The 23,956-nt window shown below is 41.6% G+C and overlaps 1 protein-coding gene across 1 annotated transcript in view; it reads left to right on the forward strand.

Moving 5' to 3' along the window:
• The window catches only part of ELMO1 (engulfment and cell motility 1), a 484,527-nt gene that overhangs the window by 55,828 nt on the left and 404,743 nt on the right, over positions 1 to 23,956 (forward strand). Inside the window, exons 3-4 of the mRNA XM_077775357.1 lie at positions 13,978 to 14,018; positions 15,007 to 15,079. Coding sequence (XP_077631483.1) covers positions 13,978 to 14,018; positions 15,007 to 15,079 — 114 coding nt within the window. The remainder of the gene's footprint in view (positions 1 to 13,977; positions 14,019 to 15,006; positions 15,080 to 23,956) is intronic.

A 23,956-nucleotide genomic window follows, 5' to 3' on the forward strand; every position in this document is an offset into this window, starting at 1 on the left:
GTTCATGACCTCACGGTTTGTGAGCTCAAGCCCTGCCTTGTGCTCTGCGCTGAGAGCTCAGAGCCTGGAGCCTGCTTTGGATTCTGTCTCCCTCCCTTTCTGCCCCTCCCCTGCTTGCACTCTGTGTCTCTTTCTCAAAACTAAATAAACATTATTTTTTTTAATAAAAATGATTGAAAGTGGAAATTTTATGTTTTGTTTTAAGTTTATTTATTTTGAGGGAGGGAGCAAGCAAGTGTGGAAGCACAAGCCGGGAAGGGGCGGAGAGAGGGAGAGAGAGGGAGAGAGAGAGAGAGAGAGAGAGAGAGAATCCCAAGCAAAGCCCAATGTGGAGCTTGATCTCCTCAACCTATGAGATCATGACCTGAGCTAAAATCAAGAGTCAAAAGCTTAACCAACTAACTGAACCACCTAGGCGCCCCTGGAAGTTTTATGTGTAATTTACTACACTACACAAAATTTTAAAATTCCATACAATCGAGAAAATGAGATTGGGTTTCTGAAAAGGGATGTTCCAACTTTGAGTTGCAAACATTGAAAGTCCTCTAACTTTCCTAAACTGTTCTTTCTTGAGGATTCGACTATATCATGATTTCTCAGCTTCAGCACCACTGACCTTTTGGACTGAATGATTTTTTAAAAAAATTTTAAATAGATATTTATTTTTCAGAGAGAGAGAGTCAAAGGTGAGCAGGGGAGGGGCAGAGAAAGAGAGGGAGACACAGAATCCAAAGCAGGCTCCAGGCTCTGAGCTGTCAGCACAGAGCCCGACGTAGGGCTCGAACTCACAAACTGTGAGATCATGACCTGAGCTGAAGTTGGACAATTAACCTACTGAGTCTCACAGGCACCCACCCCCCACCCCCACACTGAATGATTCTCAGCTATGAGTGCTGTCCTGTGCATTGTAGGATTTAAGCTATATCCTGGCCTTTACCCACTAGGTTCCAGGAGCACCCCCTCACCCAGTTTTGGCAACCAAAAATGTGTCTAGACATTGCCACCTGTCCCCTGGGCAATAGATGAATTTCTCTCTGTTGAGAATGGACTAAATTGGTGGTTCCCAAGCTTCCTTCTTTACTGGAATCACTCATGAAACATACTGAACATACGGAGAGGATTATTTGTAGGTACAGTCGGAGGCCCAGGGATTCCTGTTTTTATCAAGCTCCTTGGTGATGCTGATGCTCTTGGGGCCAGATTTGGAAATCACTGTTGTGAGGCCCTCTACATTTCTGACTCTCTCTGTCAGCAACTCATCTGGCTCCCACAGTAACCTTCAGTGAGAGATTCAGTACCCCCCTCAGTACGATGGTCCCACTAATTCTTCACCTCTTCTTACTTTACACAGTGTCCAAACTTAGCATCTGCAGGAGCTCCTTCTGTTCCACATAACAGAGATGTGACAAAGCCCATGTGATGCTGCAGTATTGCTTTGTGTGATGTCGTAATAAGGTAGAATGACACTGTGACAGGAATAGTCATGTCTCATCTGATTTGTACAACTATTGAATTTGCTATTGTGGCTGTTATTCCTTAAACCTCCTTTACAATAAAGTGACCGGGTCATTTCCTTTTCTGTTTTAGCTCTCTCTTTGTGTGACAGAGTCTATATAACCTCATAAAAAAAAAAAAAAAAAAAAAAAAAAAGCAACACTTTAGAAGGGAAAGACAGCAAACCTATTTCTCCCCTCAACCATGAGTTCAGCTTAATTGAGCAAGAATGAATGTTAGTGTTCTGCTTTTCCTTCTGAAAATGAATTTCAGATTTCAGTTTGCTTTCCAGGTAGATTTCAGGAGAGAAACCTTTCTGCAAGGGGGTGGCCCTCGTGAGAAGAACATCCCTTTCCTTGTTCCAACCATGCATTTTGGGAAGATTTATTTTTGTCCTATCAAAGCCATCCGCAATCAAAAGACAACCAAATGGCTTTGAGATCAGATATACCCATTTGCAAAACGATTGTAGATGGACCATTACTCTGGGACAAGGATGTGCTGATCTGTGTGGATTTATCAGCCTCATCACCATAGGATGCTGGTCATTTCCGGCTCACTTCTTTCTTGACCTCCTGACCCATATAAACAACCATGTATCTGCCTATGTGCCTTGGCCATCTATATGTCATCTACACGTCCCTTGCCCTGCAAGCTCAATATATTCAAAACCGTCCTATCGTTCCTTCTACTCCAAGATCTGTGTCTCTTTGCTTCAGAATCTTCATGGTTTCCTTTTCCGGGTGATAGATGGGAACATACACCTAGTGTGCTGAAGCCGAAACTGTATGTCCTCCCCGGCTTTTCTGTCCAATCAGTTACCTCAGGAAACTTGCCCACATCTGGTCCCTCTTTGTCACATCTGCTGCCACTGCTGTTCTGGTTGGCCCTGTTTTCCCTGGGTGGTGGAGGAGCAGGGAGGGCAACAAGAGACAACTTAAAAATAAGTGTGTCAGATGTCTCCCGAAGGGAGAGGATGATATCTATCTGAGCAGGAGATTATGAACACAAAGGAGGTAGATAGAAATTGAGGAATATATGACATCACAAAGAATCAGTTAGAAATCTTAGAAGTGGAAAATATACATATGGTAAGTGAAATATAAAAAAGAAGGAAAACTACAGAGTAAGTGAAAACAATAAAATGCACAGACAGAATAACCCCAGGGTAGATTTGGCTAAAAACAAAATTGATAACTTGGAGAATGAGAATGAGGAATTCATCCAGAACATAGCCCGAAAGATAAAGGAATGAAAACTATGAATTTCAAGCTGTGTTAAAAGGATACATTAGGAAGTGGCAACCTATGTCTAGCTGGCAGTCCTACTAATAAAGAATGTGGGGCACCTGTGTGGCTCAGTCAGTTAAGCGTCTAACTTCGGCTCAGGTCATGATCTCATGGTTTGTGAGTTTGAGCCCCACGTCAGGCTCTGTGCTGATAGCATGGAGCTTGCTTCAGACTTCCTGTCTCCCTCTCTCTGCCCATTTCCCACTCTCTCTCTCAAAAATTAATAAATGAATATAAAAAAAGAACAGAATGAATGGTTGAGAGGCAATATTTGAGGAGGAACTGAAGAGAAATTCTGCAGTGGAAGAGAACAGGGGCTCTGGATTTGGCTGATTGGATGAGTAGAGGCTTTGTTATTAGGAGCTAAATGGACTTAGTACTCTATCCAAGAGCCACAGGAAAAGGAAAGGTTTATAAGTAGGGGATTGACATGGTATGATTTGTGCTTTTAGAAAATTTCCCTGCTGAAAGCAACCTAAAATCTGCAATTCATTTTCAGAAGGAAAAGCAGAATGCTAGCGTTCATTCTTGCTCAGTTAAATGGAATTCTCGGCTGAGGGGAGAAATATGTTTGCTGTCTTTCTCTTCCAAAGCATTTGTATGTTTTGCAAGAGGTAAAATGAAATAAGAGAGATTATTTAGACAGGCCTTGCAGTAGCCCAGGCAAGAAGTGATATGCTGGTGCTTAGGACGGTGGTGGGAGATAGAAAGAAGTGAAGCATGTCTCATCAAGATGTATAGTAGGATTAAATTGGCACGAAATTGGTGATTGATTATAGGTGTGGGGGGGTGTCGGGTAAGGGAGAGGGAAATGTTAAAGATGATTCCAAGATTTCTTGTATGAATAGCTGGGCAAATTGTGGTAACAGCTATCAAGATAGTGGAGGGATATGTAGGTGGACTCACAGTCCTCATGGAAACCTTACCCCAATGGGTGCAGGAGAATAAGGCAATTATCTATATGGCTGTACCTCCTTTCAGATTTCCTTTGGGTTTCAGTGCACTGGCCAATTTGGCCACTTAACTGGTCTCTCGACCTCCAGTGCAATCACCTGTCATTAGAAAATGTACTTGCTTATGTCACTTTCCTGCTTAAAAACTCACGATGGGTCCTAATCATCAAGAGCTGTTTATATGACATAGACATCTTTTGCCTCTGGGTTGCCTCTTCTGCCCCTCTCTCATTCATGCATATGACATTGTTCCTATGCCACATGATCATCCATTTAGCCAAGGCTTTGCACTTATTAGATGTTCAACCAAAAGTGCCCTGAGCAACCCACATATCCTCTGTTTTTAATTCCTTCTCTGTACCCAGAAGCAGAATCAAGAAGAAGGTTTAGCGAGTCACCTATGGGATTGACTTGGTAGGGCTGAAGAACCGACAGTATGAAGGGCAAGGGAGCTGTAGTGTTGATTCCAAGCTTATTTTCTGGAAAACTAGGAGAAGATGAGTAAAAGTTGCAAATTAGGAAAGAGTTTTGGGTTAGGATTTGAGTCTGAGGGTATGGAAGAATACACACTCAAGTTAAAAAGGCCCGAGACAGAAGGGTACTACACAGAGGTGAGGGCTGGAGGTGTGGATTTGAGCATAAGGTGAGAAGGGGACCAGAACACAGAGAACTCTTCCACTGGATGTCAGAAGTCTCGGTGTTAACTTAGGATTTCATCACAAGGCAGGGTCGTCTACTGTTCTCATGGAAGTGCTAAAACATCATGCCTTAAATAGTGCTCATCACAAACTCACTATGTGCCAGGAACCAGATGCCCAGGAACCAGATGCCCAGAAGTCCAGCACCCTTTCCCTTGGGTGTTAGCTCTGGGCACTTGGGCGTATTGTTCACAGTTGCCAGGACTCCAGATTTGGGATGGAGTTAAATAGCATGGATTCTGAAATTATATAGGTCCAGGTTCAAATTCTGGCCTTGTTCTAGATGCCTTGAGGCTTTGAGCAAGTTGCTTATCATCTCAAGATCCTGTGACAGTTTTCTTATTTGTAAAACAGACTTATTAATATCATCTTGTAGGGGGTATATAGTAGTCAGTCAATAAATAGTAGCTATTACTATTGCCATTAGTGTCAGAAGGGCTGGCCAAATGATGATAGATAATAAAAGCCTGGGTTGATGATATCTCAAAGTTAGGGGAGCTTTAGAAAGTGCATGTGGCTGTGGCCATTGTTTGCATACTCCAGACCCTTCGAGAAGAGCCTGTTTTATTATTCTTCAAGGCTATGGTTCAGCCTTAGATTACCATTGTCCCATTCATGGGACACCTATTTGAGACTTGAGAGTCCATGTCCTTATACTGTTTGCTTGCAGATGTTCCGGCACATCCATTACCACTCAGAAAAGAAGGATGAATTGGCATTAGCATATCCACTCAGAAACAAGGAAGCCCACTACATAGCAAAGAGGGTCAAGAAGCAAAAGGGAGGGAGAAGTTGAAAAAGGAAACTCACTTCTTAAAAACTCCCTTTGCCACCAGTTCCTCTCAGCATGCTTTTAACTGCTGTCTTATATCCAGTCTCTGTTTCTTTGCAGTTTACAAACCTACATAATCCTGTGTTTAAACTGAACCTGAACCAGGTAGGGTTCTGGCTTTCTTGTGTCTGCTCACCTGCTCTGATAATATCCTATCCATCGGGGTCCACAGTCATTTCTGTTTATCCTACTGAGCCTGTCTGCCCTTTAAACTTTAAATCATGCACATAAATACTTATTAACCTTCCACATACGGATTTGACACAAAAAAGTAGACTGTTTCACAGGAGTGAAGGTAAGCAGACCATCCTACCTGAGCTGGTTTGGAGTGTGAATCCCTCCTTTCTGGAGAGAACACTTAGCTGCATGCATGTGTGGAGTAGAAGAACATGGAGAGCCATCTGGGCATACTTCTTGGAAAAGACTGGTATCAGGGAAAAGTGAGAGGGATATAGGAAATAAGAGATTAGTTGTTACTGCTGCCTGAGATACTGAAATTTGGGGGAAAATATGTTTCTTATATCACTAGCAACATTGATATTAGGACAATATAAAATAGTCAGGGGCTAGGAAGGAGAATCAAAAAAGATAATTGATATGAGTAGTGCTTTGTTTTGCATTGTTCATTTTTATATTTTTGTCACCTTCAAAAATTTCAGTGTCCCTTCCAATTGAAGAGAAGTACAGTTTCTACTCAGGAGAAATACCAGAATACCCCAAAGAGAAAGCTTTTTTTCCACTTGTGCTTAACCTACTAACACACAAAATTATTTATGTCTTGGCTCATTTACACAGTCCAATGATTTTTATGACACAAAGATTATACTTTACCTTGCTAAAATGATAATGCTAATATTTAATTCGTTTCATGAAGCTTGAAACAAGTCATTATAAGGAAGCCATTTTTGAAACGAATCATCATTTGTCAGGAAAAAGGTGGCATAGCTTATCTTCTTTCAGTGTTTAAAGTTAATGTGATACACATGGTTTTACTACTTTGGAGATATAGATGATGTTATGAAGCCCTTTGTCGCTTCTGATAATTAATGGAATCTTGTGTCAGTGATTCACATTGGAACTGTTATCAAAATGCTTGCTTTCCAAGAACCAGCTAAATTTGCCCAGGTCATTCAGATTATTCAGGCTGTGATAGGAAAACAGAGTAAGCACACACGCCTCTCAGAGCACATCAGATTCCTCTATACAGAAGCTATACGTCTCTGAAGCGTGGAGAATCATCATAGGGCTCATTGAGGGAAAAATAAAGCTGTTCTAAGATGACTTGTGTCATTGACACAATGTCAGGAAGCACCTCTGGGAACTAGGCAGGTTACCGTACATTAAAGTTTCTCCGAATCCTATTGTAGGCCAAGTCGTAGTTAACATGCGTATCCCTTCTCAGAGGTGTCCTGACGTGTGGAAGCTGGGTTTCGTTTCTTTCCGGGCCAACATTACTCATAACTGCTGTGCAGAATATGTTCAATGAATTTCCATCTATAAAAGCAAAGTAGAATCCCAAGTGCTGTGCTGTACCGCCTCAAAGTGTCAGAATAAAGCATCTGTCACATTCTTTTAAAGCATTGGAGAAAGGCTTTTTAACACACTAAGACCAAAAACTTTAAGTCTTTGTGGAAAATAGTTTCGCAATTAAAGGACTGTAAAACGCTGGCCGTATGGAAGGGCAGATGCATGGTGGGGATCGGAGATTGCTTCTGTTTTCCTCTTGCTATGTTCCATCTTTAGCTCCTGCGTGAGCTTTAGCGGCTGTCAGAAAGAGACCAGAAGAAAGGGAAAGACGCTAAAAGTCTGGAAAAAGAAGATGTGGTCTTAATCAAACAATAGTCACTAATTGCGCGACTTGTGGGGGCCCAGCAGCCACTTGCCTGAAGTGACAGAGGTGTCTCAGAGGTGGTTTCTGCCTCCGTAGCAAGTATAACCAAGTTGGCAGACGAAATGAAAATGAGCTGAAGAATGAAGACTAGGAGATGAGAGCCATAGGCAGCACCCAGGTTGGAGTCACGCAAAGAAGAAAGAAGAATTGGATATTCATTCATGTGTTTATTTCATCAGCTTTGTTTTATTTTTTTTTATTTTTACATATTTCTAGGAGAGAGAGAGAGACAGCACGAGCAGGGGAGGGTCAGAGAGAGAGGGAAACACAGACTCTGAAATAGGCTCCAGGCTCTGAGTTGGCAGTCAGCACAGAGCTCAACGCGGGGCTCGAACCCACAAACCGCGAGATCATGACCTAAGCGAAAGTCGGACACTTAACCGACTAAGCCACCCAGGCGCCCCTTCATCAGCTTTTTAAAAGAGTACCTGCAAAGTGGCAATACAGGATACAAGAGTTTTGAAAGAAGTTATTCATAGGTAACATTATGCAGTACCTTACCCTGTCCTGGGTGCTATTTCAAAGGTTTTACATGTGCCATCTCAGTTTATCTTCACAGTACTATTGTGCGTGAGGTACTGTGTTTATTTTTAGTAGAGAAAACGGAAACACTGAGAGAAGTCATAAGCCTAAAGATTACAAAACCTGGAGCTGCAGCAGTTGGAGTTCAAGCCTAACCTGAGGTCATTTCCTAAAGTTGAGAGCTCATAGTTGAGGGAAGATCTAGAAAAGCAGGGAGTGAATAAAAATTTAGCATTCCCAATGCTTTTCAGGTGTCTGTTAACTTAATGTCACCACATAAGCCCTCCCCCTGTCCCCATGTCATTAAAAACATTTGAAGTGAATAAGGTTTCAGTGAAGCCAGGCTCTGTTTTCTGGATGATGTCCATTTTGGGACAAGTGTGTGCCTGAGAAGTGACTGTCAGAGGCTAGAACCTCAGCCCACAATCTGTAGGTGCTCACAGCATGTGGCTACATCGCTGGGGGTGCTACCAGCCTCCACGGGTCCGTGTCAAGGTAGCGATGTGGGCAGACTTAAGAGCCTCGAGGTGAGCCTTTGGGCCTGGTGAGTCTCCAGCACAGATGCCTCAGCCAACAGATAGGAGCAGGTGGTTAAACAGGAACTGTGGTCATCGGAGGCATGTCAGGGATGGGGGCATGGATGTGGCAGAACCGCAGGGTTCTCTCCAAGGAAAGGAACCTCAAGGCAGGCTGGACTCTGCTTGCCCCTAAACCAACAAAGAGAGATTCCCAAGGATGTTTCTTCTTGGTATTCTCTGATTCCTTAAAAGAAGCATGTGGTTTGTGTGAGAGCACAGTTATTTTTCAAGAGATAAAAGGGAGCCAAGAAGAAGATCTGGTTTAATAAGGGAGACGATGAAGTGTTAAGCTTTCATAAAAGGGCGGCAGGATATCCACGTGGATCCGCACGAGTGGCTATTGGAAATGCTGGACCAGACCTTAGAAGAGGGTCAGAGAGGGAGGCATGGATTCAGGAATTTATGATACTGGCATTTCATTAAAGACAAGGGAGAGACAATAAAAAAGAAAGCAAAGGACCTACACCCACTTTAATGAATAGAGAGAAGAGAGTGTTGCCAGAGAAGTAAGATGAAAAATGAATTGCTAGAGAATTTGGCCATTCTCAAAAATCTAGCCAATCTTATGAAAAGTAGATACACAACTCTTTTTGTATAGGAAATTCTCTATCCTAACTCGCGGTCTTTGGTAAATTCAGTTAGATAAGGGAATTCTTTTGGAGAATAAGAGTTAAAGTTAAAAGAGAGGAATAAATCTTAAAAAACAAAAAAAGCTACTCCTTGAATATAACTGTTGGCACATGGTACTTTGCCAATCAGATTCATATGGAAATGCATACTTTGACAAATAAAAATATTTCTTCCAACATTAAAATTTCTCCATAATAATATAAAGGGAAGACATTCTTTTCTATGCTGCAAGATGACCTCACTGTTGCTAAGGGGAATGAAGAAAAGAGTATGGTGGGCTGGAGCCATCTCTAATCACCTGCACGGTGAAATCTGGTAACTGTCTAACCCTCCAGGCTGTCCATAAAAACATACCTGTTCTTCCCATCTCGTCTCACTGCTGAGTCCAAGAAGATAGCTTTGACCTTCAAAACAAAAAGCTTAAGAAACTTGGTTACTTTTTAAAAATGTTTAAGTAGACTCCACAACCAACGTGAGCTTGAACTCACAACGCTGAGATTCAGAGTTAGACGCTCTATTAACCAGGCGCCGCAGTTATAATTTTTTTAAGTTATGAAAACATACTTAGGTAGTTAACATAATTTTGCCTCAATATTCTAAATCCAGATAGAGTCAATTTTGCCTCAATATTCTAAATCCAGATAGAGTCAAATAGAGTATAACATTTTCTTTTTAGCTCCTTTAGGCTTTATGGAATCACAGGGAGAAGAACCAGTTTTTGCATTTTAGACCAAATTTTCTTTTTCTCCTGAGCCTTTTCTCTCAATGAAGTGAAAGGTAGATTGTTCATCAGGTCTATAGAGAGCAGTCAAGGTGTCACCATACTTCCCAAAACTTAGAGGACTGGGCAGATAGGCAGAAGCCCTATGCTGTTTGAGCAAATGTTAACCAAAACATGGGCAGAGCTGGCTGGCGTTTGGCTTGGAATGTAAGTGGCACAAGGAAACTCACGTCAAACTGAGGGCTTCATACAGGAAGTGAGAAAAGTGGTAGCACCAGGAAAGTGTTTTCGGTTTGGATGTCTTGTTCAGTCCCAGTTTATGATAGTGCTGATGGATGGTGACAGTTATTTGATGGGTATCTGTTTTATCACCTGTTGAATTACACTCGTCATGAGCCAGCTCCCTCAATGCTTTTCCAAGCCATGAATCACAGAACTCCTTCGAGAGTCATCTGTGCAGGGAGTAGTGGCAGCCTCCACGTGTCTAACAACTTCTAGCCAGCAGCTGCTTACGAGCCACTCAGTGCAGATTACAGGGTAGGAAGGGGGATGTGTGTTAATTAATCCAGGCTATTCTTCAGAATAGTTTCCTTTATATCCAAGCCTTTTGTTTGTTTGTTTTTTAGCAGAAAGTGAATGTGTAGGTTTTCCATTGAACAAAAAATGTATCTGAGTCTCCTTTTCGATTCTACTAGCACCTACATACTGTGTGGTAACTAGTACTGAGAGCTGGAGAAGATTAACACAGATGAATTAAGTTTTCTTCTCAAGGGACAAGAAGATAAGACAGATACAAAGTTTGGGGGAGTGATTTATTTAGTGTGCTAAGTACCAAGAGGGAGTGACCTCTATCTGTGTGGTGGGGGAGATCAGGGACATCTGCTTAAAGGTGGTGGCTTTGAAATGGATATTACTGGTAGTAAGAGTTCATTGCTAGAGGTGGAACAGAAAGAAAGAGAAGGACATTTCCACAAGTGCTATAAAGTGTAAGTATGGAAGTGGGGTTTTCTAGTCTCTTTTTTTTTTTTTTTTTTTTTGGTGAATCATGAATGAAGGATACTGGGGCCAAAAGAGTGACCTGAGCAAAGTTTGTAGGGAAAGTCAGATTGTGTCCACTTATGGCTAATGTAAGGATTGGAGAGAAAGATGCTGGGAGTGTGGAGACTTACTTGCAAGGATCTGGGGATGGCATCCTGGGAACTCTTAACAGAGGTAGTAGTAAGGTCTAGAAAGGATAAAGCGGAGACAAATTGTGGAGGAAACAAGGATGAGACTCAGTGGAAATGTGTATAGCACAAAATAGGGTAAAGAATAGGGGAAGGCAGGATGAATTCTCTACAAAAGTATGTAAAAAACTGCCCAGTGTAGGCAAGTCCATTGTAGGAACTGATGGAAGATAGGAATCGGAGTTTGAGGTGGCAGTGGAGCATTTGATTGGGAATTTGTGGTAAGCCATTAGTAATGAAGGGCTGGCATTCTGGAGTGGTTGGGACGAGGGACAAAGAATGAAAGGTGATGGGACTGGGGGAAGATTTCCCTGGTAACAGGAGCTGGGAGGGGGAGTGTCAGTGTGCTACGAGAGTAGTTAGGAGGTGAGAAGTCATGATGTGCCTTTAATTCAGTTGACCAGGCGAATGAGGAAACAAAGGCTCCTGAGCAGAAGTGGGGCAACCAGAGCGAGCCGTCGTGGTGGAGGTGGGGGCCTTTGAGGTGCTGCTGCTGTGCTGTTGTTGGGGCAGGTTGATGGGTGAGAGTGATGGTTTTTGTTTGTGTGTTGAATAAGCTGCCTGAAGGAGAGGTAGGTACTGTATCTAGCAAACTGCCAGAGATGTGCAAGAGACTGTTGGGAGCCAGAACTATACACTCAGGGCAGTTGAAGAGAATGAGGAACTGACCAATTAAGCAAAAGCAGAAGAGACCAGAACAGCAACGTGGAGTTAGGAAGCTAGAGGCAAAAGAGGAAGAATTGAAGAATCTCTTGGCTTTTATTGATGGTTCATTGGTTAAAACTGTATGAGACTGAAGGAAATACCATGAAAGTTCTGGAAAGAGGGTTTCCAAACGAAAGTAATAGTAATAGTGTCAAATAAGGTGGATGCGTGAAGGGAGAGGAGGACTGTGAAATTCACTGGCAGTAGCTTTGGGTGGTGGGAACTGATATTTCACTGGAACAGCAAGAAGAATGGAGGAGACAGGTGTGAAGTGGGCCATGGAACCAGCCCCATCCTCACATAACATTCACTTTGAGCGGCTAAGGCTGCCCGATGGGTGTGAAATGTTCAGTTAACTGTGATTCCTTTTCATCGGTGGCTTAGAGCCTTTGTATAATCTTTGTTAAATCTCTAAGTTCTTCCGTCGTCTTTATGCCTTTCATCTCTCCAGCCTGAGAATGCTCTAGATATAATAGTACCCCATAGACTTCCGTCTGTTCAAATTTGATTCTGAATCTATGAGTCAGACCTGAATTAAAATCTTAAATTCCTCTATGATACCTCAACTAGGAAGTCTAATTCTGGGAGCCGCTGTGTCAGATGCCTTCTCCTACCTCAGTAGCAACGCTTTCTTGGTCTGATCTGTGTTTCAATGTAATTCAAGGCTGCCATCCAGCCTTGTTATTTAGATTTCAGTTTTGAGGGTGTAAAAAGTAAGATTGGGGGCTAGGAGTGATAGGTCTTCATGAAATACGGATAGCCTGGAGAAGGCTCTGGCAGTTGGAAGTGCAAAATCCTCATCTCCTGGGCAAAGTTTTACTCCTAAAATTCCTTTGTCTTTTGGTTGTGAGAACACCTTTGCCCCGACACTCAAAGCTAAAGCCATAAACAATGGATAAGTTCTTGCGAAGCCCGTGACTTGTATAACATGTAACTTCACTGCAGAACCCAGCCTCTATTTCTCCTCTTATTCTAAAGGAGGGAACGACTCAGGATGTTGGGATACCCCAGCATCTTGCCACTCCTCAGTGATTCTAGGTTCCCCTTCTCCCCCCTGGGTTTTTAGGTTAGTCAGACAGTCTTTTGAACACATGGTGGTAGACTCAGTTGTAGAGGCTAGATCTCTGGAGGGCAAGAGTTCATTGGAGGAACACTGTGGGCTGAGCTGGAGTCAGCTTTTAGCTGGGGCTGGAGGCCCTTAGAGGGGCCTTAGAATCCACTAATAGGACAGACATGGTAACATCGTGTCCAAGGGCTATTCTGCGACAAGAGAGAGTAAGAAGCCAGAACCCTAACCCTTAACCCTTTTTGAATTTTTTTGCTCTTTGCGTTAATTCTCATTTAATTTAATTCCTACAGCAGCCCTGAGGAATGGGTAGGTCCTATGCCCATTTTACAGATAAATTAGTTGAGGTTTGGCAAATTAAGGAAATTATAGCTTATACTGTAGACCAGTTAAGCAGTTAGGATTTGAACTGGTTCTGCTTGATTCAGAATTCCTTTCCCCATACCACATTGTCCTTCAGAGGGACAGAAGCACAGCATGTTTATATGTAGACAGCTTTTTGTATGTTTGTATCTGAAAATCCAACACCATATGTTGTCTTTCTTTGATTTTTCTGCCCCCTTTATTTCTTGTCTGTGATTTGTTCTTTCTGCTGACACGCTACCGCCCACCCCAGGAGACAGACAGGGGGGGTCTGTTTGTGTCCAGAGTAGAGAGGTTTCAACATCACTGGGTAAGCTGTATGCGTCTCTGGGCTGCATTCCTTCCCTCTGGGGGCAGGCGGAGCGGAACACAGCTGTGGCTGTTAGGCCTGGAGCACAGCTGTAGTCAGCCGGCCAGTTGACACCATGGCACATGGTGTCATGGTCTCATTACTCAAGTGTGTCCAGCTCAAGCTGCTGCATGATTGGCATTTGTCAGGGCCACGGTTAGAAGAATTCTATGCCCTTTGTAGGAAGAATTTCGCAATGCCTTCTATTCCATTTGCCGCTCGTTCTCATAAAAATATCATGAATCCAAGCTTGTTTGCATAACACCAAACTGCTGGTTGCCTGCTTCATGTACTAATCCCAAGGAATTCTGGATATCGTTTGACCTTGGGGCTCTCATTGCCTGTGAGATAGTTGAACAGAGCTATGTTTTCATCTTGAGTTTAATGCAGCTACGTTAAATATGATGAATATTTTGTTCAACTAATAATGTTAAGAATAGAAAAAAAGGACCACAAGGTAGTAAATCATTAATATCTGGTGGTGATGGCCGGTAGATTACACTTTGAAAAAACAACAGACTCAATGACAACAATCAAGAATAGCAAATGGAAATTCTCCTTACTTAGATATCTCTTTATTAGGCCCCTTTTCTTCTTCTTTTTTTATTTAAAATGATGAAATGAAACTAACAGCATTTCCTCTTTTTTGCTATTTTGCAGAAAAAACCACTGTCTGCAATAATAAAGGAAGTCTGTGATGGGTAAGTGTTACTTAGGATACATTTGACTTGCTTCAGTCCACAATCTGAGAAGCTAATAAAATACTCCCGAGCAATTATGAAACGGTATTCATAAGTCACTACCTGACCTCCCCAAGGACATCAAGGATTACTATGTAAGATTTACATGCCCTCTTACACACAAAAAATACTGTTATTCCTCGAAGAGCACAAAGTATGAAATGGCTGGTGTATGCACATGGGGTCGGTTTTCTTTATTTTGAAAAGTTGTGGTTCATTCATCCTACTCAGTGGGGAGCTGTCTGAAGTTCCCGAGGTTAAATACACACCTCGTCTGGAATAAATTGAGAGGACCATTCAGGCTCCCATAGAAGGTGAAAGAATTTAAAGGACAAGTCAGTGTGTAGTTGTGCTGCCCCATGGAACTTCACAGTGTTACAGCCTCCTACTTCTCTTTGGCTAGCCTAACATCCAAAGGGAAAGCGTATATAGAAGTGCATGAGATTTGTCTACTTCTGAAGCAGAATTATGAAGAGATTGTTACTTGGAGTTTATCTAAGACCTGGGATACTTAATTAGAGTGTTTCCATTTGCAGCAAGCACAGGGATTGGGGATTACAAAAGAGACAATTGAAATGTAGCAAATATCAAAAATTTAAATTGCATTCATTTCTTCCTTCCTACTCCATTTCTTCAAAATGGGGGAGGAATGTAACATTATATTTAAACACCCCTGCCTCAAAGCCATGAAGGGGAAATGCTTCAAGGTACACAACATTCCAGGCAGTAGGCATGAATAAGACCAAGAGGATCCATGTACGAAAGGATTGGTCAGGGTACTGCAAGGTGGGCTAATGCCATTTTGTTTTAGCAACCTCATTGTGGGGTATGTTGAGTACTGGCCAAATTCCAAGTGTAGGGGGCTTGATTCATCTAATTGTGTCACACTATAAAAATGAAAATGACCACTTTTTTTTTTTTCTGATCAGTTTATGCTTATATTTTTAAGGTGGTCCCTTGCCAACCATGAATACTTTGCACTGCAGCATGCTGATAGTTCCAACTTCTATATCACAGAAAAGGTAAGTCAACCACATTATTTAATCTGGGACACTTCTGTTTAAAAAAAATTAAAATATGACTGATGTTTCCTGTGTTCAGGACTAGACTAGACATGCTGATCTAAATTTTAAACCTCTACCATCCGTAAAAATAGAGTGTGCAGAGCAAACGACTCCTACTTTAGTATTAACTAGGCAATCGTTAGGCCCTTCAGGATTGAAGACCAGATAGGTTTCTGTGTCTCATTTTAGCAACTACATTTGCCTTCTAACTGTGCATCTACTAGTCATTTTTCTTTCTTATTCCTTTTACAGAATTTATTTGCTGTTTAATGATTCCTTTCTCAAACTGTGTTTTTTGTTTTTTTTTTTTTTAAAGAACAATCTCTTAAATTTTGTTTAGAGTAGTGGAAACAATGACAAGAAACCTTTTCAAAAGTGGCATTGTGAGGACACTGAGTGTTCTGTGGCTCTGGGAACCTTGCTTTCTTCTTGGCTGATTTTTTTTTTCTTTTAACGCTGTAAGAAGCTTGGAGGAGAAGGAGGAAGTGATGAGGACTAACGTGGTTCTGGCAGCAAGTAAAAGCAATGTCTTTGAGAGATGCCTTGATGGGAGAGGGGACAACTAATATTTATTCAGCACGTACTGTGTACCAAGGAACTGGGCCAGGCATATTATATCTGTTTGTGGATTTCTTCCTCAAGGCTAACCTATGTTATAAACAGCATTGGCTTTGGTTCACAGATAAGAAACTGAACCATGAAAAGCCAATGGGTTGGCCAATATCTCATGAGCAGTAAATGATAGAATCAAAAAAGAAGTTCAGTTCTTTGTGCTTCTATCACTTTGCCTTGTGGAAATTTCTAGAAGAGCTTAGGATTTAGCTCAGTTTTATGAAGAATTCACAGAAATGCATAGAGCCAATATTGTCCTCATGAAACTTCATAACCCTGTGGACTTGGTGAGGAGGGAAGGCTCAGCCCCGTCAACAGTTTTCATGACAGTAAGGTAGTCAGCGCTGGGGCAGAAGTGAATACAGGTGCTCATGGAGGAGGGGGTTATTGGGTGACCTTAGGCTCCAGGCTTTGTTCCTCCCAATCACCAAACAGTTCCTAGAACGAACATCAGTTTACCCGTGAATCAAATGGTTGTGCAAGGTGATGGCTGTAACGAGGGTCCTGCTCTAACCATGAGGGCTTGCTATCCCCAGAGGAGTGTGTATGTATGGGGTGGGGTGGGGTGGTCATTCCGTCCAGCCCAGTAGGAGTATAGCCAGAGACCTGGAATGCTTCTCAGGAATTGCTTTGTTCTTCCTCGATAGACACTGGAATTTTCATGACCGGTCATGTTTTCCTCTTCCTACTAATTGACAGAAAGCTGACAGTCAACAACGGGATTAGATTTCCTGGCCCGTGTTATATTTAATTTTACTTGTTCCTTTGATTTGTTCTACAGACACTTAGTTTCCTGTCTTTATTTTCCCTTAGCTTCACTTTCTTACTATTTTTCATTGATTCTTTTACTGCATTTATATAATCTGAATGCTGTTCTTCATGAGGTAAAGAGGGTATAAGTAAATAAGTTAAATGTTAGCAGTTAAACATATTGCCATGGATATCTTTAAGTAGAGTACGGTCTCATTTCAACTTGGTTCACCTTTTAAAGATAACTAAAATTTTACAACTTTTAGGGTATTATCAGAAAGATTGGATGGTTATCTTCTATTTGGAGCATAATATGAAAAACTGTAAAAATTATTGAGTGATACAATTATATAGGACAATAGAAGTTATAATGGGTTTTTCAAATATTGCCAATTAGTGGGCAGCAATATAAATTTTGTTGGTTGCAATAGCATTAAAACTGAGAATACAGTAGAACAGATCACAGCACTTTACCTATGTTGTTTGTAAATCCTTGTGTCATACATACACATATACAAGACATCTGTATTGTGCTGGGTTTTTACCATGGGCTGTGGTAAAACCTCAGCCAAAAGTCATGGAATCACAATATCCCTGTGTTTGATTAATCTTTATTGGTTTGTGTTCCCCAGTGGCTGTCCTGTCATCTGTCGTCATTGGCAGGAGACCTCAGTTTATTGGAGATTACTAGGACAAGATTCTCAGACTGGAGAACATACTCATTGCAAGGAGAACAATTCAAAAATGAACATTTTCAGATCTGACCCCTAGAGACTCAGATTGAACTCGACTTGGATATGGCCTAGGATTTTGCAATTTAAGAGCCTCCATAGAATTCTAATGGAAACCCAGGGACCACTTGGGGGGATATGGCTCTGGGGCCATTTTTTGGTACTGGTACCGTGTGTACCAAGCACTGCATATCCTGAACAGAAGTTATACACTAAGTTTGATTTAGAAGAGTGTGTGCAGCCAGTCCTTGGAATAATTTAAAAATTCATAAAATATTTATGCTTTTGTTCTAATGAAAATTAATGTATATACAGAAAATCCAAACCAGTCAGAACAGTGGGAAAATCATTAAATGACAAAAAAATTAATGTTTTATTTATTTTTGAGAGAGAGAGAGATGGAGTATGAGTGGGACAGGAGCAGAGAGAGAGGGAGACCCAGAACCCAGGCAAGCTGAGCTGTCAGCACAGAGTCCAATGCTGGGCTTGAACTCATGAACCGTGAGATCATGACCTAAGCTGAAGTCGGATGCCTAACCGACTGAACCACCCAGCCAACCTGGGAAAATTGTTATTTTATTAGGCATCCTAGTTGATTTTTTAGAAAATCTTATGTTGCCTGAGGACATTGTTAATATTGAGTTTGAAAGGGACCGCCACCCACATCTGTCATCCAGTCTGTCTGTCTTCAGCAGGCAGTAGCAGAGATTATTCTTGTATTAAGAGTTTAGGGAATGAGAGGACTCATCTTCCTAATCATCACTCTTTGTTTGTAAATAAAATGTCATCACGCTTCCTCCTGCAGCTGTTAGTGGGCACAGCTGTGTGTGCATGTGGTACAGAACTCAACATGAAATGCACAGGGCAGGAGAGGGACCTCGGATCCTGGGTTACAGGAGCAAACCTGGGCTGCCTTCAGTCTGCTGTTAGGTCCGTCTAGTTCTGTGCAGAGACTCCTATACATAGAGCCCATTTTCCATTTTAAAGTAACGTATTTAGCACCATCTTAGTTACTTCCAGCTCAGTGAGTTGTTAGGTAATATTTGCATTACCATGGTAACTGGTGACTAATTTTTGAAACTTGTGCGTGTTCTTCTAAGTTACCAATTTTCCCTTGCATATGAGGTGGTCTCCCACCCTCTGCCAGAGATAAAATATCACCTGTAATTTGAAAGAAGAAAAATTCTCCAGGCTCGACGAACTAACACCTTTTGTGACTGATGGATAGATGCTTGTGATTCTCTTCTAAGATCCTCAGGAAGGCAACTCCCCTACTTTTCTCTGGTTATCCAAGTGCACTTTCCAAAATAGTCTTCATTTGCTTATTGGGCCATTAACTTTGGTTTTTCAGTGGGAGAGAATGTTATGTTGTTGAGCAGTGTTCAGCAAAAGCATAGTGTAGAAATGCCTTACAGTAAGTTAAGATTAAGCTACTCACAAGCTCAAAGTCTCCTCCAGAAATTTTATATTTCAGGGTGATGTCCCAGAGAGAGAGACAGAAAGAGAGAGAGAGGAAAAATAAAAAGTGAATTATGTATCTTTTCTTAGCTTTATTGGGGTATAATTGACAAATAAAATTATAAATTCTTTAATGTACATGGTGATTTGACATATGTATACACTGTGTAAGGATTCTCCCCATCTAATTAGTTAACACATCTATCACCCCACATACTTATTTATTTGCTTAGAACATTTAAGTTCTACTCTTAGCAAATTCAAGTTACCTAATGCAGCATTATTGACTGCAGTCATCATATTTTGCATTAGATGTTCAGAATTTTTCATCTTATATAAGCTGAAAGTTTGTGTTTTTTTACTAGTCTTTCCCTATGTACCCCCTCTCCTCTCCAGCCCTGGCAACCACTTTTCTATTCTCTGATTCTACAGGTTGGACTTAAGTGATACCATGGAGTATCAGCCTTTCTCTGTGTGATCTATCTCACTTAGCATAATACCCTCAAGGTCCATCCATGTCCTTGCTAATGGCAAGATTTCTTCCTTTCTCATGGCTGAATAATATTCCATTATTTTATTCATTCATCCATCGACAGACACTAAGGTCATTTCTATACCATGGCTGTTGCGAATAATGCGGCAGTGAACGTGGAAGTGCCGATGTCTCTTTGATAGCCTATTTTCATTTTCTTTGGGTAAATATTCTAAAGTTGGGCTGTTGGTTCATATGATAGTTTTATTTCTGAAGAGTTGAGGAATCTCCATGCAGGTTTCCCACTTGGCTGTACCAATTTACAGTCCCACCAACAGTATGTGAAGGTCCCATTTTCTCCACATCCTGGCCAATACTTGTTTGTTTATTTGATGATAGCCATTCTAACTGGTGTGAAGTGATATCTTATTGTGGTTTTGATTTTCACTTCCTTGATGATGAATGATGTTGAGTACCTTTTCATGTACTTGTTGGCCATCTGTGTGTCTTTGGGAAAATACTCATTCAGTTTCTCTGCCCATTTTTAAAAAATTTTTTAATGTCTTTTATTTATTTCTGAGAGAGAGAGAGAGAGAGAGAGAGAACAGGGAAGGGCAGGAGAGAGAGGGAAATACAGAATCTGAAGTAGCCTCCAGGCTCTGAGCTAGCTGTCAGCACAGAGCCCGACACAGGGCTTGAACCCATGAACTCTGAGATCATGACCTGAGCCGAAGTCGGATGCTTAATCGACTGAGCCACCCAGGCTCCCCTCTTTGCCCATTTTTAAATGAGATTGTTCGGGATTTTTTTGCCTTTGAGTTGTGTGAATTCTTTATATGTTTTGGATATTAACCCGTTATCAGATATAGTATTTGCAGTTATTTTCTCCCATTCCATGGGTGGCCTTTACATTTTGATGATGATTTCCTTTACCACGAAGAAGCTTTTTAGTTCAACATATCCCACTTGTTTATTTTGTGAATTGTGTGTTTAAGTATTCCGGTGGGATTTGTCTTCCAAAATAATTTTATATAGAGAGACTACTAAGAAGCATTTTAAGTCATTATCTGTAGACTGATGATGATGTGTGTATTATTATCTCCATTTCACAATGAGGAAGGTGAGACGAAGAGAGATTAAGCAATAGGTTGTACAGGTCATGCATTCGGGCAGTGGTCAAGCTGAGTCTTGGACCCTGGTGGGTCTTTCTCCAAAGTCTTCCAGGCCGTCTCCTGGTAACCCTCTGTCCCCAGCGCCTGTGTCTTAATTTGTTTATGGTGCCTTTTCTCTGTGGACCCTAGACCACTGGTCCTGATGGTAATTGCCTCATGAAAATAAATATAGGAAGTTACAGCTAACTTTTTGTGAGCATTTGTTACCAGCTTCAGTCTGTGGCTTCCTTAGTCCCTAAAAGGATAACTTGGAGGAAGTTGTAACAAGTAGTCTTCCACTCACTAGACATCAGCAAAGTACAGGTGAACCTTGAACAACACGGGATTGACTTACCCTGGTCCACTTAAACACAGATTTTTTTTCCCCCCCAATAAATACAGTGCAGTGCTGTAAATGCATTTTCCTTATGATTTTCTTAATATCATTTTTTTCCCTAACTTACTTCCTCATAAGAACACAGTATATAGTACATATAACATACACAATGTATGTTTCTCAATATGTTGTTGGCAAGGCTTTCAGTCAACAGTAAGCTATTTGTAGTTCAGTTTTGGGGGAGTCAAAAGTTATATGTGGATTTTTGACTGAGTTGGATGTTGGTACTCCTCACTCCTCTGCTGTTCACAGGTCAACTGTACATTTTCATTTTTTAATTAATTTTTAAAAATTTATATCCAAGTTAGCTAGAAAATAGTGCAACAATGATTTAAAGAGTAGATTCCTTAATGTTCCTTACCCATTTAGCTCATCCCCCCTCCCACAACCCCTCTAGTAACCCTCTGTTTGTTCTCCATATTTAAGTCTCTTATGTTTTTGTCCCCTTCCCTGTTTTTATATTATTTTTGCTTCCCTTCCCTTATTTTCATCTGTTTTGAATCTTAAAGTCCTCATATGAGTGAGGTCATATGATATTTGTCTTTCTTTGACTGACTAATTTTGCTTAGCATGATACCCTCTAGTTCTATCCATGTAATTGCAAATGGTAAGGTGTCATTCTTTTTGATTGCTGTGTAATACTCCATTTTACACACACACACACACACACACACACACCACATCTTCTTTATCCATTCATCCGTTGATGAACATTTGGGCTCTTTCCTTACTTTGACTATTGTTGATAGTGCTGCTATAAACATTGGCGTGCATGTACATTTTCATTTGGATTGTATGGATTGTGTAATTGTGCAAGGTAGTACTATTACACTAATAACATTCTTTTAAGGAAAGTTGCTTTGTCATCCTTAACCCTAAGCATTAAGAGAGAACAGGGCATAGTGGAGGATGCCATTGGTAGACTGTTCTCTGCTAACCCTCTCCTAAGACCTGTATCATAATATCTGATGCGTAGTGGTATACCTTGGCAGGATCTTATTTAGATTAACTCTGATTTTGTAGGAAGAGAGATGGCCAAGCCTCATCTGGGCTCTCCCAACAAAGCCGACTGCACCAGCCTTTAGGGATGAAATGGGGTCATTCGTGGAGCACCCCTTTTTATGCTGTTCTCACTTCCCAAGTGCTCTTGGTTCTCAGCAGCCTCGAGCCTCCCAGAACCTGGGCAGATAAGGATTGTGTCCCTGGGGCTTGTATGTTCCACCCAGTCAGGAGATCACTCAGCTACCATGTGGAACTCATTTCAACTGTCATGCTTTGAGTACTGGGCTCCACAAAGGGCCCAGGGAGAAGAAAACATTCCATTCTGTGCGTTCATGACCTCACTGTCCAGTGGGGGACATAGTCTTGAAATGGGCACAAGTTTAAAGGAAGGAGAGGAAAAAACGAAGTAATTATAGGAGGGAAGAAGGAATCAAAAGGGTAATTGAGCAGGCTAACATGTCTGAACTGAATTTGGGGAATATATTCATTTAAAGACCACACTCTTTTTGTGAGTTTTAGCACCCTGGCAGGCCAGTTCTTGAGTGCTTTGGTTGGGGGACAACAGCCGTGAACATTTATTGGATGCTTGCTTCACACGGACTATTTGTCTTATTAAATCTTCACGGAAAGCCTGTGAACCAGGTTTTATTGTTACATGTTTCATTTTACAGAGGGCACTGCTGAAACTCAGGGGTGTGAGTAAGTAAGTTGGGATTGGACCCAGGAAGTCTGACTCCAGAGCCAGTGTCCCACGCTCTTTGGCTGTGTAGTGAGGCAGGCATTTAGGCAATCCTCATCATACCTTACCACAAGCAGGAGACATACCAGTTCATGGTGCTAGAGATGAAAATAGATTTTTCCATCATCTTCCTTTGCCTCCCTAGTTTCCTCTGCTGAAAGTCCTCATTCTACCAGCTCTTGACCCTCCAGAAAGCCTTTGGCTCGACATACATCTTTGACTCAGTAACCCAATTTGATCAGCATTGTTGAACCAAGCAATTTGCTTTAGAAATTCCGCAGAGGTACACACATCACCAGTGGAACTTCTTTTTCATTTGGAACAAGGCTATTGTGTCCAAAGAAGTGGACCCGTATCCGTATGGGAGGGTCAGCTCTGTGCAGAGATGGTGGATGGATGATGACACCTCTGAACTGGTCAGCTGACACAGTGGTACATGTGTCTGTTGGTCGCTAAACAGAACGAGAGCAGGAGTGTCATGTGGCTGGCTCAAGATCACTGTAATGAAAATAGTTCAAATTTGTATATATGCCTTGGGTAATTTTTATTTCAAATGTTCCCTTTTTTTGTATGGGGGACGTAGGCTATCTAATAAAGAGAGAGCAGAGGCATTTTTGTTAACCACACCTTTCTCTATTTTGCATTGGTGTCCTGAAGCACAAGACATCTCATATCAACCTGGTTCATCTTTTAAAAGTAGCTAAAGTCTTGTGGAGTTGGAGGTATTACTGAGAAAAGATTGGGGAATTTTCTTCTATTTTAAGTACAATGGGAAAGTGTAAATTTTTTTTAGATAATAGGATTCTAGGATGATAGGATTAATAGTAAGGGTTTTCAAACGGTAGATCATCACTCATTAGTGGGAATCACACCATTTTAGTTCATTGAATGATCTTTAAGAGAAGGTCCCCCCACCCTGACATCCCCCTCTGCTTTCTGTTTCCTGTCTTTGCACCCCTAGGAGAAAACGTGCTGGGGCTTTTCGGTCCTGCCCCTTTACTTAAACCATTTTACGTTGGTCTTGGTTCCTCTTGATCAAAAGAATTTTCACTGGGATAGGCATTTTAATTTGAGCAAACCAGAGCCCAGGAATGTTGTAAATTTCCTGACCCAGCCACATTCCCTTTTCTGCTGCCTACGGTACAAGATTCTGGATTTGTTCACCAGCAGCCACGGTTACTGTCTCTGCAAGCTGCCCCTCTGCCAGGTGTGACCAGACAGGCCCCCACCTGCAGACCCGAGCCAGTGTCCCAGAACTGGCTCCCAGCAGGCAGGAGTGCAAAGAAAAGTGCTCCTGCTTTTCACCTTGCTCTGTCCCCTCAGCTCTCCTGGGGTTCCTGACTCGAAGCATTTCTTCTGTGCTGCCCCTTTGCTCTCTCCCTTGCCTTTCTCACAGCCTGCTGCCTGCTGTGGCCTTGTGAAAGACTCTACATTTACATGTACCTTGCTGCTGAGTTCTCTCTCTCTCTCTCTCTCTCTTTTTTTTTTTTTTTTTGCTTTTTTTTTTTATGTTACTTTTCTTT

Source organism: Crocuta crocuta, unplaced genomic scaffold (assembly GCF_008692635.1).
Source record: "Crocuta crocuta isolate KB4526 unplaced genomic scaffold, BGI_CrCroc_1.0 scaffold197, whole genome shotgun sequence".
In the NCBI taxonomy this organism is placed as follows: domain Eukaryota; kingdom Metazoa; phylum Chordata; class Mammalia; order Carnivora; family Hyaenidae; genus Crocuta; species Crocuta crocuta.